The sequence below is a fragment of the Medicago sativa genome, chromosome 8 (assembly GCF_051527215.1).
Source record: "Medicago sativa cultivar Bolivia chromosome 8, Bolivia_mono, whole genome shotgun sequence".
NCBI classification, from domain to species: Eukaryota; Viridiplantae; Streptophyta; class Magnoliopsida; order Fabales; family Fabaceae; genus Medicago; species Medicago sativa.
The window spans coordinates 80,529,182-80,543,136 of NC_140756.1; the positions used below are offsets into that span (position 1 = coordinate 80,529,182).

Consider the following 13,955-nt stretch of genomic DNA (forward strand, 5'->3'; position numbering starts at 1 on the left):
TCTTCGAGTCCGACTCATCTACTCTAGTGCAAGCTCTATCGTCTCCGTGCCAGGGTGATTCGGAATTCTCTGCTATTGTTTCTAGTATTATTTATCAGTTATCTTTACATTCCAACTTCGAGGTGAAGTTTGTTAGGAGACAAGCGAACATGGTTGCTCATAGTTTAGCTAGGGCGGCCTGTTCTTGGGCTAGTCACCGTATTTTTGATTCTTATCCTTCTTGTATTGAACATTGGATGATTAATGATAATAGTTAACTTTGTTTCGGTAAAAAAAAAAAAATAGAAATGAGTCGTTGAATTATAAGGGTGTGTTTGTTTCAAGTTTAACAAATTTATTCTCAGGAATAACATTCCTTGTAATATAAAGATGAGAATTTTATTCCAAGGTATTTAGAAAAAATATGTTTGTTTAACTTTATAATATTCCAAGGAACGTTAAAAATAGGGATTATAATAGGTAATTCCACATAATTTTATTCCCATCTTCATGGGAACTTTATTTCCACCATTTTCTTTGGGAAAACTTTTCTATTCCCAGGAACGTAGGCATATGTATTTTTATGATTTTATTCCCAGGATTCTACAAATATAACTTGAAACAACGAGTAACAATACCCTCTCCTTCTCTAGCTGGCCTTACTTTTTTCAAGACATAAACTTCGATATCTCTCTAAACTCTATTCTTCTTCATCAATCAAAGATTGATGATTTTGAGTCTTTTTTTTTTTTTTTATAATGAATCACTCACTTTCACCGATTTTCTCTTATTTTATATAAATAATTGTTATTCACTTATATTTGATTTTTTTTATTAATTTCGTCGTTTGGAGTGCGGCATGATTTGATTTTCATGTTTTGTTGCATGTTTGTTCTGTTCAAATGACATATCGATTTCGACGATTACATATTCAACTAATGATGACTTAAGCATCAACGTTGCAAATTCGACCACCTTAAGCTTGTCACTTTTGTGGACATTATGTTATTTTAAGTTGTTTACTTGGATGATATAAATTTGTTTTCGAATTCATCCTTTTCAATTTAGCAACGCGGAACTTGTGTTGTATTTCAATGTAATTTACATATTTGAATGAATGAGTACACCTTATTCTTTAGTTAAAACAAAAATTTGAGTTTACTTAAACTATGTCAAAGTGAACAAAATTCAACTTCAAACGCATAGCTAAGAAAAATGTAGACACTTGAATAAATCGAAGACCAAATTCACTGATTAAAAATAGAGCGATACAATATTTGAATAAAACAGAATAGTGATGTACAAATGTATTTATTATTTAAGTCAAATGAGTTTCAATGCTTAATTTATAGTATTACGTATGTTTAAAAAACTTAAGAAAGAATAAAATTGTTTGTCTCGTTCTGGTGATGATATTGAACAAATAGATTAAGATTGGCAGGTACTTGACCAAAGAGTAGTTTTGATAAATTTTAGAATCTTCCATTTGCAACTTGTTCCCATTTTTTAAAGAAAAAATGACTGGGTGCCACTCAAGGTCAAGAAGAATAAAATTTGGTACGGACTTGATCAAATCCTACATTCTTTTATTTATTTAATTTTTTTTAAAATTGTGGATGGAAGACTTTTTTATTTATTAAAATAACATTAACGATCATTTTATAACTTCATCAAAGAAATTTAAACTTTTTTAAGTCTTCAAGAATGCACCTAAAGATATGTTTAGATGAAGAGCATTGATTGGTTGGAAGAGTTTTGAAGGGCTTAATATTTTGATATTAAGATTAACACAAATAGGAAATGAAAATCATTATAGTTTAATGTCAAAAAAATTATTTGAATAAAATGTCAAAATTTGTAGGTATAATTATTATATGATAATAACTTTTATTATCATATAATAATTCTCTCAAAAAAAAAAACTTTCAATTCAACATTTTTTTAAAAAAATAAAAAACTTTCAATTCAACCATTAAATTTGAAAATATTTATTCGGCAGGGATGTTGTTGAATGAATGAAATTGTTAGTTGATATCCCTTTTATATATACTAAACTTGCATTGGTGTGTGATCAAGAATTGTTCAACCCAAAAATCAAACTCTGGATCAATAGTAAAACTTATTAATAATCTAAGTTCAATCGTTTGATTACTAAAATTGAGATACGAGATTATGTGTTTGACGTGGAACCAAACATATGCTGAGTTTGATTTCTTCTATAAAGTATGGTCATTTTCACCCAAAGTTAATAGAAATATATATTTTTTTGCGCAACAATAGTTACCATATGTGTTAACTCTGGGTGAAAAGAAAAAAAAAAACAAATGTATCAACACATTCATTTAAGCCACTATAATTTAATGGCTAGGTAACATTTTTTTGAGAAAAACAGTGTGCCAATGTTATAAAAATGCGTTTGACTCGTAAAATTCCATGAAAAATAGACAATTAGCAGGATTATCAATTAGACCAAACACAAAACGAAACCTATGTGATTTAATAGCAAGACTTAGACGGTTTTTCTTTTCTTTTCATGTAACAGAAAATATAATGAAAAAAGTAGTATGAAACTATTACTAATGTTTTTTTCTTAAAAAAGTGTATTATTAATACAGGTAACAAAAACTACTCTAAAAAACTGGTGAAAAGACAATGAATGAATGAGTTTGTTAGTTTACACAGTGAAAACGGGTCAAAAATAGTCCATTGTTTCGCTTTCATCACTGAAGAAAAATGAATTTAGCGGCATAAGCAAATAGAGTATTTTCATCTTCATCTCCCACGACCACAATACCTCCAAAAGCAAAGAACGACCATTGAGATAGATACATCCAAATTATGAACCACAAATTCAGGATGAGAACACAATCAAAAGATACGACACATATATTCTCCGGTTTTTTTTTTTTTTTTTTGAGTAGCTAAAAATTCATCTTTTAAAGGTGAAAAAAATGAGTTGTTTGATGTTCGAACTCCAACCCCTATATATTATAGTGCATTGTCTCTAGTGCTGGGTCTCGAACCGAATTTCTCAAGGTTGAAGAGAGATACTCTCAACCAAATAACCTCTCAGAAGACAATATTCTCCCATTATTTGTTCCGAATAAACGATAAATATATTGTAATGAACTGAACTTAATACAAGTAAAATAATAAATCTCAAACAATTTCCATTACTACAATTGATAAGAACAAGGAACAATTGATTGAGAACAATTTGTTAAAACTGAAAGGTACCGAAAGTAAGATAGATATAAGAACAAGCTTAAGAAGAAGAAATCATTCCGAAGAATGCCAAAGGGAGGAAGTAGAGACTTTCATCAAATTTTGCACACCCCTTAGTGATCATCCTTTCCCTATTTATACACAATCACTAGCCACATGTCCATTTATCTCAACCAATTACATTTTGCCACGTGTATTTTCTCATGTGCTATTTTGAATCATAACATATACAGTATCATTTTTGTTTTTGATATTTTAAGATATTAAATGCATTTACCTTCTCACTTATATTTTCTTCAATTAAATAGTAGAAAAATACGGTATGAAGATATTAAAATCATTTTTTGGTACAACAATATTAAATTTTTAAGATACTACTAACATTACTTGGTTGCCAAAGGTTAATTAAATAAATCAAAATTTGTGAAAATTATGGTAAGGATTATTGTCAGCTATATAGTTACAATACCAAATAAATAGTGTTTAGAATACATTTTTTTTTTAAGGAAGAATACATATAAATATGTTTATCTCAAAAATATTAAATCTTTTTTTCATCAATTTATTTAGGGGTATTAAAAAAAATATTTGTGTGTATGTCCAACCACCTTTCATTTGATCTTATGGCGATAGAAATTATTGATATATCAAGATTAAATCAAAATTTAGCGCATTCTAGTATTTATACTAGTTTCTTTGTCGAAAGAATGTTAGTAGGGATAATAGTCATTTTAGTCCCTGAATGTGTAAGGAATAGTCACAATAATCCTTTAATGTATCAAAATTTCAAAATAGTCCTTGATTGTACACTTTGTTATTCTAAATGGTCATTTACATTAAAATGATTTGTTAATATTGTCATATTAGTTGATCAATATACTTATTTATTATCATATCAATCCTTATATGTATTTCTTTTTACTGTTATATTATTTTAATACATTGAGTATTCATGGACTAAAATTACTATTATACTAATGTTAATATTATAGTTAAATTGTATGTATAGTTTTCAATTGTGGACTAAAATGACTACCAAATTTGGTGTACATTTTAAAATTGTATTCTTTTTGCCATTTTATTATACACTACCAAATTTGGTGTACAATTTAAAATTTTATCCAAAAGTTTGTCATACTCACCTCCACTCCAAATAAGGCATATGAATTACTACCACGTTTAATTAGTGGACATTAGGAAGGAAATATTCTTTTACTCAAATCGAATGTAAATGCAAGTGAATTGCTGAACACGTAATCCCAAACATTGGTATCACTAACGCTCAATGAATGACACTTAATTACACTCAAACTTCCCAAATTGTTTTAGTGGACACTAACGCTCAATGAATGATACTTAACGTCCATTTGGTTTGGGAGTTTTGATGGGATGGACAGGGAAGGGGAGGGGATATTTTAAATTTGTTGTGTTTGGTTCAATTTTTAGAAGGGGAGGGGAGGGAGAGGAAGGAGAGCAAAATCCCTCATAGGCTCATTTATTGCTCCCCCTCAAATTGGAGTTTTTTTGGAGGGGAGGGGAGGGAAAGATAAATGAGTTAATGCAATTTTAGTTACATTGACATAATTATCCTTATATTTATTTTTAAATGACAAAATCGTCCCCCCCCTTTTTTTTTTGAGGGAATTTCCCTTTTTTTCTTAACGTTTCTATATCATCTTTTTTTTTTAAGTAGAACCACATATTCTCCTCTTCTAATATTTTTTTTACGAGAATTCTTTTTTTTTTTGTACTAAAGTTGTTCTCATTTTTTATTTAATATTTTTTAATTGTATTATATATTAAAACATTATCAACAAATTTTGTGCGAGATTTTTTATAAATATATTTTATAAATCAGTTCTAACAATAATTTTTTTATAAATATTTTTATATTTTCCTAGATTATTTTATAAATCAGTGCTCTAATATTTATGAATACCCAATATCTTGTCAGAAGTTTTGTGTATGATTATTTATGGCGTTTTCGGTTACTAAGTGTTCATGTTTAATTTTTTATGATGTGAATAATTTAAAAATCGTGATACTATTTTAATATTAGAGGGATAAAAAAGTAATTTAGTTTTAAAATCTCTCCCCTGCCCTTGTGAACCAAACATATATTTGATTAAAATCCCTCCCCTCCCATTCCCTCCCATCATTTGAACCAAACATATATTTAATTGAAATATCTCCCTTTCCCTTCCCTCCCTTTCCCTCCCCTCCAATAAAACCCCTCCCCCTCCCCTCCCCTTCGTTGAACCAAACGGACCCTTAATTAGTACACTCAAACTTTCCAATCGAACTTTAATTCTCTCGATTAATTTATTTTGGTGAATTTCATTAATGACCAGAGTTCAATCGTTTGGTTAGTATAATTGAGATCTCCGATCACTATTTTAAGTAAATTTTGAATTTTTAGGTTTATTCAAAAAATGATGTATGTGGTTTACAATATAGACCACATACATAATTTATTGAATGAATTTAAAAAGTAGAAATTTGCTTATAACAATAACCGGATGGAGTACAAGAATACATGTATGTGTTTGACGTGGAACCAAACATATGTTGAGTTTGATTTCTTCTCAAAATTGACCTTTAAGCAACAACACTTAATAGCAAATGTATTTTTTTTGCGTGACAATACTTACCGAATGTATTTACTCTTGCTGAAAAATAACAAATGTATTTTTTTTTTTGAAACAAATGTATTAACACATTCATTTAAGCCACAATGATTTCTTAGCAAGGTAACACCTTTTTGAGATAAACAATGTTATAAAAATGTGTTTGATTGATAAAATTCCTTGAAAAGCATAAGAAAAATAGACAATTAGCAGGATTATCAATTAGTCTAATCAAACACAAAACGAAACCTATGTGATTTAATAAGACTTAATAAGGGTTGTTTTTTTTTTTTTTTCACGTCAGAGAATATGTTGAAAAAAGTATGCTAAATTTTTTTCTTAAAAAAGTATATTATTAACACCAGTAAAAAAAACTCCTCCAAAAAAAAAAATTTGATTGAAAGGTTGTTAGTTTACACAGTGAAAAACGGGTCGAAAACACTCTATTGATTCGCTTCCAACACCTAAAAGAATTGAATTTATCAGCTTAAGCGAAGAGAAATATTTCATCTTTTCATCTCCCACTTCCACGACCACAGTACCTCCAAAAGCAGCAGAGCAACCATTCAGAATGACACATTCAAATTAAGAACCATAGATTTAAGATTGATGAAAATTGGGCTCAATGCAAAGAATATTCGCAAAATATTCTCCCATTATTTTTGTTGTTGTCAAATAGCTAAAAAATCATCTTTTAAGCGACGTGTCTAATGTTAAAACTCCAACCTTATATATTATAATACATTGTTCGATTGAATTAAGTTTCACAAAGACAATATTCTCCCAATATTTATTCTTAGTAAACGATACATATATCATTATTGTTTTTAATATTTTAAGATGTTAGATGCATTTACCTTCTCACTTATTTTTTTTTTTAACTAAATAGTAGAAAGATATTAAATTTTTTAAGATACTACTGCCATTACTTGGTTGCCAAAGCTTAGTTAATCTAGTCAATTCCCTTAAGATGTTGATTAATTAAATAAATAAAAAAATTATTAAAATTACGGTAAGAATTATTGCCAATTCTATGGTTAGTTGATTATACAGCCAAATGAATAGTGTTTAGATACACATAAAAATATTTATCTTCAAAATATTAAATCATTTTTTGATCAATTTTTTATTATTAAAAAATTCTCTTCATGTGCATGTCCAACCACTATTCATTTGATCTTATGGATCATAGAAAATAATAAGTCTCATTGTCATATAACAGTGATCTAAACATTCCTCTTCATCTCTCAAAGTTTGTTTAACTCATTCTAGTATTTTTTACTATATCAAGATTATTCTTTTGCTGAAGCCTGAAGGAGTATAGTTTTCAAGTGTTTACCAAATGTGATAAGACTCGAGAGTACACCTAATAAATACAATTTAAAGCTTTCATCCAAAAATTTGTCATACTCACATCCACTCCAAATAACTACCCAATTAGAATTAATGTAAACGCAGGTGAATTGCTGAACACGTAATCCCAAACATGCTCAATGAATGACACTTAATTACACTCAAACTTCCCAATTAGAAAAATTCAAAGATCTTTCACTAAAATCGCATAAACTTTATACAAATTGTATAGTTTTCATCATCAACCAACAAACAAACACACGCTATTAATTCTAAATTTTCAATTCTTATAAGCAAAAAATAATAGCAAAAACACAACGTAAATCTAAAAATCAAAGACACGTGCGGTCGATCACAGATCACGTGCATATCAATCTAGTAGTAATTTCATCATCTCCCTAACAAACCTCTAGAATTTGCAAATTAATGAGAGAATTTAGCGATTGAATTCAACGGCGCGTGAGATATCCAGGTAAAGGACTAGCGCGTGGAGACCTGATCGGAACTTCACGCGTCTGTTTCCCGTTAATGTCGTAGTAAATCACACCGGAGAAATCCAACGGCTCACACTTTCCTCCCATCAAAATCTCCTTCTGCCAAACGCCGCCGTTTCCCCAACCTTCCTTCTCTCGCTCTTCTCTCTGCTTCTTCTTCCCGAATTGCGACAGAGCTTTGTTGCTTATGTTGCTCAGCAACTTCTTCGGTTTCGCCATCGGTGATTTCGGCGGTGTCTTAAGATCGAACCTCCACTCCTCGTCTCTGATCGGTTTCGTCGTTGATGATGATTTCGCTTTTCCTTTTAATCGGTTAACTTTTCGTGAGAGTAGAGCCAGGACCGCTGATATTGTTATGAAGAAGCCGCCGTTGGAGTGGTGGCGGTTCGGCGAATCCGGCGAAGTGATTTTCACCATTTCTCTCTTTCTCTGTTTCAGAGATGAGTTAGTTTCGTTTGGTGGCTGAGTCTTCTCTCTTTGTGAAATTTGAAAAGTTGAAGCAATATATATAGGTGGAACGTGGAAGAGTATTTAGTCGACGGTTATTTTGTTGACTCAATCCTTTTTTCTTTTTCTTTCTTTTTTTAATTTTACGATTTGTTAGGGAAGTTTGTTATTAGACGTCATTATTTTTAATTCTTTTTTTGAACAAATTAAATTTATTCATTCGTGGAAAAGAAGAAAAAAATTGAGGAATTTTTTATTCATTCTAGAAAAATTAAAACTTTACTATTATAATGTTGTCATTCAATTTGAATCTAGTGAGAATTTTCACATCTATTACGGTCATAATACCCGACTCTAAATATTAATCTTTGCAACCATTTTATTGAGAGTTTTATCTAGGGATATTCATCTTTTTAAAGTGAGTAAATATTGAGAGTTTTGTCTAGGGATATTCATCTTTTTAAAGTGAGCAAATAGAGAATCTGATATTTGAACTTTGATTCTTGTATATGTAATGCAATGTCCCTATTAATTGAGTTAAACTCACATAATAATAATTATATATATATATGCACTTTTTTAATAGCAATATTAATATTTTCTTTTTAAGGAAAATGACAGTATTAATATGTTGGTTGTTAATATTAGAATTTTACTATGATGGGGTTGAACCTACAACCTCTTTTATCCTTCTACTTCTTAACTCCCTCCACCCCAACCACCAAACCACTTTATATTCTCTCACAATTTCTACACATATCAATTCAGTTCATATTATATAGTTATAAAATTATTAAAATTAGAGGCTAACTTTATGATAATTACATAGAACACATTTGAAGACTATTTATTTTATTTATATTAAAAGAAGTGGTATTAAAAAAAGTACAAGTTAAGGTACTCAAATTAACCCAATATAAATAAAGAGTACAACATACAAGAACCAACAACTTAAGGAAAAATTAGTTTAAAACCCCATTGCCCAACTAACAAGAGTTCATAGCATCGGTCACACAGAGAGAGGGAGAGAGAGAGAGATATTATGGCCCCACTCCATTTATAGAAAGAAGTTACTTGTCCATTGTTTATTTATCCTAGCCAAAAATCATTTTCATGAAGATATCTTAATTTATTCACTAATATGCACACTTGTATACCCCTATGTACATGTCTCTATTGTGTGAGTGGCTATTCATAAGTTCCAATGTTCCATATCGAGTAATGTTAAAAAAAAAAAAAATAGAAAATTATAATAAATATGTAGAATTAGTTGAGTTTTCCTCACGACAAGAACTTTAGTTTTTTTTTTTTTTTTATGTAGTATAGTATAGATTGGTTACCTGTGTGTTATGAAAAAGTTTACAAGTCTTTTCATGTGAATAATGTAGTTGACAAAATTTTCAATAGTATTTGAGGATTTCCTTGTAAAAATTGCATACTGAGTGATAATATATATTTTGTTGTGAGTATTGTTAATTAAAATATGTCAGAAAGTTTGTTCTCAGATTTCCTTGTAAAACCATATCGAATATTTTTCAGTGCTTGTTTTACAAAATAAAATTGCATGCAAGAATTTTTTTTATCTTCATTTATTATTTTATTTTTTGCATGTTAACCCACGAAGAATGCATGTTTTTTTTTCGTTGGTTCAACTTAGACCTCTTAACTAAAACATGGTCTTACACTTCAATGGTACTTGTAACTGTGATTTTAATCTCTTTTTTCTTTCTTTCTTCTCCTATAAAATGTGATTTCGATCATACTATATAATTGAATTTAGGGTCTTGTTAACGAGTGCCCCGGGGCACTCATTAAGGATTCCAAAAGAAGAAATTATTTTATAAAAAAGTCAAAGATTTTGATTTCCGATGCATTGATTACACATATTTTCATGATAAGTTACCATTTAAAGACCTTAACCAGTGCCCCGGGGGCATTGGTTAACATTTCCCTTGAATTTATTATTATTTGCATAGATGATAAATTAATGTAAGAGTGGATGAGCATCCGATCATGAATTACACCTATCATGATCCCAGCCACAAATGTGAAACAAATGGTTTAGTCAACTATGTTGGAAGGAGCACTATATTGGAAGGCCAAGTCGTAACTTTTGCAACACCTGGAGTCACTGTGCCTAGTGGGAAACTTATGTGGGTCTAATGTTGGACCCACTATCAACTTATAAACCAGTCTCAACACGTTTCTCATCCATATTGGCCCCACCAACTTGTGTGTGACATGCTAATCACACTAATTTCCCACCCTCCTTAATTATCTTTTGTAATTAAATGAATTTGTCCGTTTAACGGAAGTGCATATATTGTTCAACTTGCACACATCTCTTAAGTGGAAATGCAACAACACCAAAGGGTCGGAATTTGAACCTTAAATATTTCATTTATTTCTTTTAAAGGATTAATTTATAGTCACAAGTTTATTTTAACGTTCACTTTTCTTTTTCTTTATTTAGTATACTTACTTTTTTTTAATGACAATTATTTATAATTAGTTGTTAGATTAATATTTACTTTTTGTCTAAATTTAAACTCACAACTTAGTTTCTAAAAATACTTAGTATAGTAGTTAAGAGCAGTGCTACATGGCACGACAGCCATCATGCACGAATTTGGGCACGACATGTATTTCCAGCAACTGCACTTTCATTCCCTGTTTATTTCCAGCTGCTGCCGCATATAAGAGAGAATAACAGGATCGTGGGAGCACTTCAGCATTTCTCAGTAGTTAATCATGAGCTGAGATGAAATTACTTTAGCACTTCTCACAATTGAGCTCAAGCATAGATGCATACTACTAAACGGATTAGGCCACAAAGAATCCTAGCTAGCTTCACGTTCAGAAAAGCAATTTGGCGTGGTATTTAATTTGATCTTATTATTAGGTGTTGATTACTGCTAGATAGTACGTAGGTTACCTTCCATATTTTTCAGTGTGGATTTGCAACTATAAATAGATTTTGATTTGGTCAATTAAGACAAAGAGTATATATGTAGTACTTGTTTTCAATTTGTCAACTCAACTAGAATAGTGAGGTATGTATGTGCTATTGTCAATTAATCATGCGATAGATGCGAGCTTCAATTCATGCTTATTAGAGGATAATAATAATATTTATAGAAAGGAAAAAAAAAAAAAAAAAAGGAAAAAAGAAACTTGTCTGACTATGACCCTTTAATAAGTCCAAGGGGGGCTCTTCCTTTAGATGATTTGTGGGGGTCATTTGAATTCAGCCAATTACGATATTCAAAATATGTATTTTTCTTGGGTAATTCTATTTGTTACGAAAGCTGAAGAGAAGAAATGCAAGAACAACGCCAACTATAGTTTATGTATTGCGTGAAATTCTATTTTTATCCTTTTTTAACTAATCAATTTGACCGTAGTCTGTTTCGTGTTCGTAACAAGTCTGGTGTATTCTTCAGGTTCGATCAACTTAAAGGTGTTTCATTCGTTTTGATCATCTCTGAAACTTATATATGTAATCCGGACTAAGGGTATTTTTGAAGAAAAAAATAGGGCGCGCGAGGAAATGAATAGGGTGGGAAAAGTAATCAATATTATATATATAAAGTAAGGTTTTTTTATGCCACATGTCGCTTCCACGTTTATTCTTAATATTCTTTATTTATGTATGGGTATTTCTTTTTCCTACCGAGAATAAAGAGCGAAATATACTCATTTATTTTTTTAGTACGTTTTGATTTTATTTTACTATGTTTTGTGGCATGTAAGAAAAAAAGAGATGATTTTGAACTTTACATTTGTCAAGCAACAAAAAAGCCAAATTTATCAATGTTTCTTTCATTTGTTCATCTTAATTATTTATTTCCTTATATATTAACAAAAATTTGTTGCAACTATTTTGAATGTCAGATAAATATTTATCAATTTTGAATCAATTATTGTAATATTTGTATTACTCTTTGGACTCGAACAATACTTTTTTTCCTCTTTATACTTTGAGATTATTTATTTTTAATGGAAGTATTACTTTATTATTATTATTATTATTATTATTATTATTATTATTATTATTATTATTATTATTATTATTATTATTATTATTATTATTATTTTATTGTTGTTGTTATTGTCATTGATAATATACTATTATCAGGGATGATAATGGATGTGCACGGGTATACGTAGTAGTTTACGTCCTTTATTTGATAAAAATGATATTTATGTCGTTCGCACATTTGTATGAATATCCGTTGGACAAGTATTAGTGGATATTAAGGTATTTACAAACATTGCAATATCAATGTGTAAAATGAATTTTTTTATACAAAAAAATGCATTATTACAAAATAATTGAAATTATGTATAATTTATTCCTAAAATTTTATTATTACCAATTGTGGCAGAATGAACATTTTACAAGTGTTCCATGTGAAATTTGGACAGCGTCTCCTGAAGTTACAAAGTCAAGTTCTTACCTTTGAACTGACATCTCTCAGACTTATTCATTCTATTCGATAAGACAAAAATATCATACCACACATTTTTACTTTGACAACCAATTACTAATCAAACAAAAATCATTAATTAGGAAATTCAGTTATATTTTATTTCATCAAAAGAAGATTTTTATTTAAGTAATACGAAAATTGTATAATTTTAATAACGGTACAGATTTTTGCGAGTTCAAATACTTAAAAATATGTTTATTTTATTTTTTGTGTTGATAATTTTACTAAATCCCGTTAATTTTTTCCCAAAAAAACTAAATTCTTTTAATTTCATCCGCATGTGTTTCTATTTATCTATAAGTATTTAAAATATAATTTATTTTATTATATTCGAGTGTATCCATTAAGATATTCATCTCATACCAGTTCATGTTGAATTTTATTTGTTGATACCATACATGCATAATTTTGGTTATACTTAATTATATATCTAACCCGGGCAACGCCGGATAAATACACTAGTAGTCTTTATTTTATGGTTGAAATGACAATAAATACAAATTAAATTTGAAAATAAAATCAACATTAAAACAATATTCTCCTCAAAAAACACTATTAACACTAGCGAAAAGCCGTCTTTCCGCTCTTTTTACTGCGTTAATGTTTGAAAATTATGAATGGTATTTTTTTTATGAAATTTTAATTTTGATTAAAAGTAAAATATAAATGTTTTTTGCTTTCAAATTATAACAAATCAAACTAACAATGATTATCTATTTCAATGAAACCAACAATATAACAACAAATATATATAATCTAAATTCTTATTTTGTAACGACACCAACAACAATCTTTATTATAGAAAAAATTGTTGTTTAAGGGTATAAGTGAAATAATGAAAAAGTAAGTATAAATACACTCATATGGTTTGTTACACTTTTTAAATGATAAAGGAAAAAATTGGACATTTGTGTTTGTTACACTTTTATTTTAATATTAAAATTTATTCTTATATATTTGTTATATGTGTTATTTATATTGAAAATTAAGGGCATTTTTGAAAATAAAAAAAAGTCAACCTCAAAGAGCTGAAAGAGATTGTTTTCTTTATATATAGTATAAATAAATAAAGTTCAAGACTACATATACACATATATAAATACATTAATAAATTAAATTAATTATTAATCATTGAAGAAACAGAGTACTAAAAGGGTATACAAATAAATTGTATATTTGTTGACTTTGTGTGTGATTGAAAGTTTCGAGTATATCATTACATTTTGTTTGTTGGGTTGGTATAAAACATTTATGTGTTTTAATTTCTATCATTATTAATATTTTTGTTGTAACACTTAATTTTATGTCCAATGTACATAATTGTTTATACTTGTTTG

General features: G+C 28.9%; 1 protein-coding gene across 1 annotated transcript; it reads right to left on the bottom strand.

Moving 5' to 3' along the window:
* Nucleotides 1-7,351: 7,351 nt before the first annotated feature.
* Nucleotides 7,352-8,168, bottom strand: LOC146902099 (uncharacterized). Its single transcript, XM_085731288.1, has one exon. The coding sequence runs from the start codon at nucleotides 8,093-8,095 to the stop codon at nucleotides 7,634-7,636; it is 462 nt and encodes a 153-aa protein (XP_085587414.1). The 5' UTR covers nucleotides 8,096-8,168; the 3' UTR covers nucleotides 7,352-7,633.
* Between the last annotated feature and the right edge of the window lie 5,787 nt (nucleotides 8,169-13,955).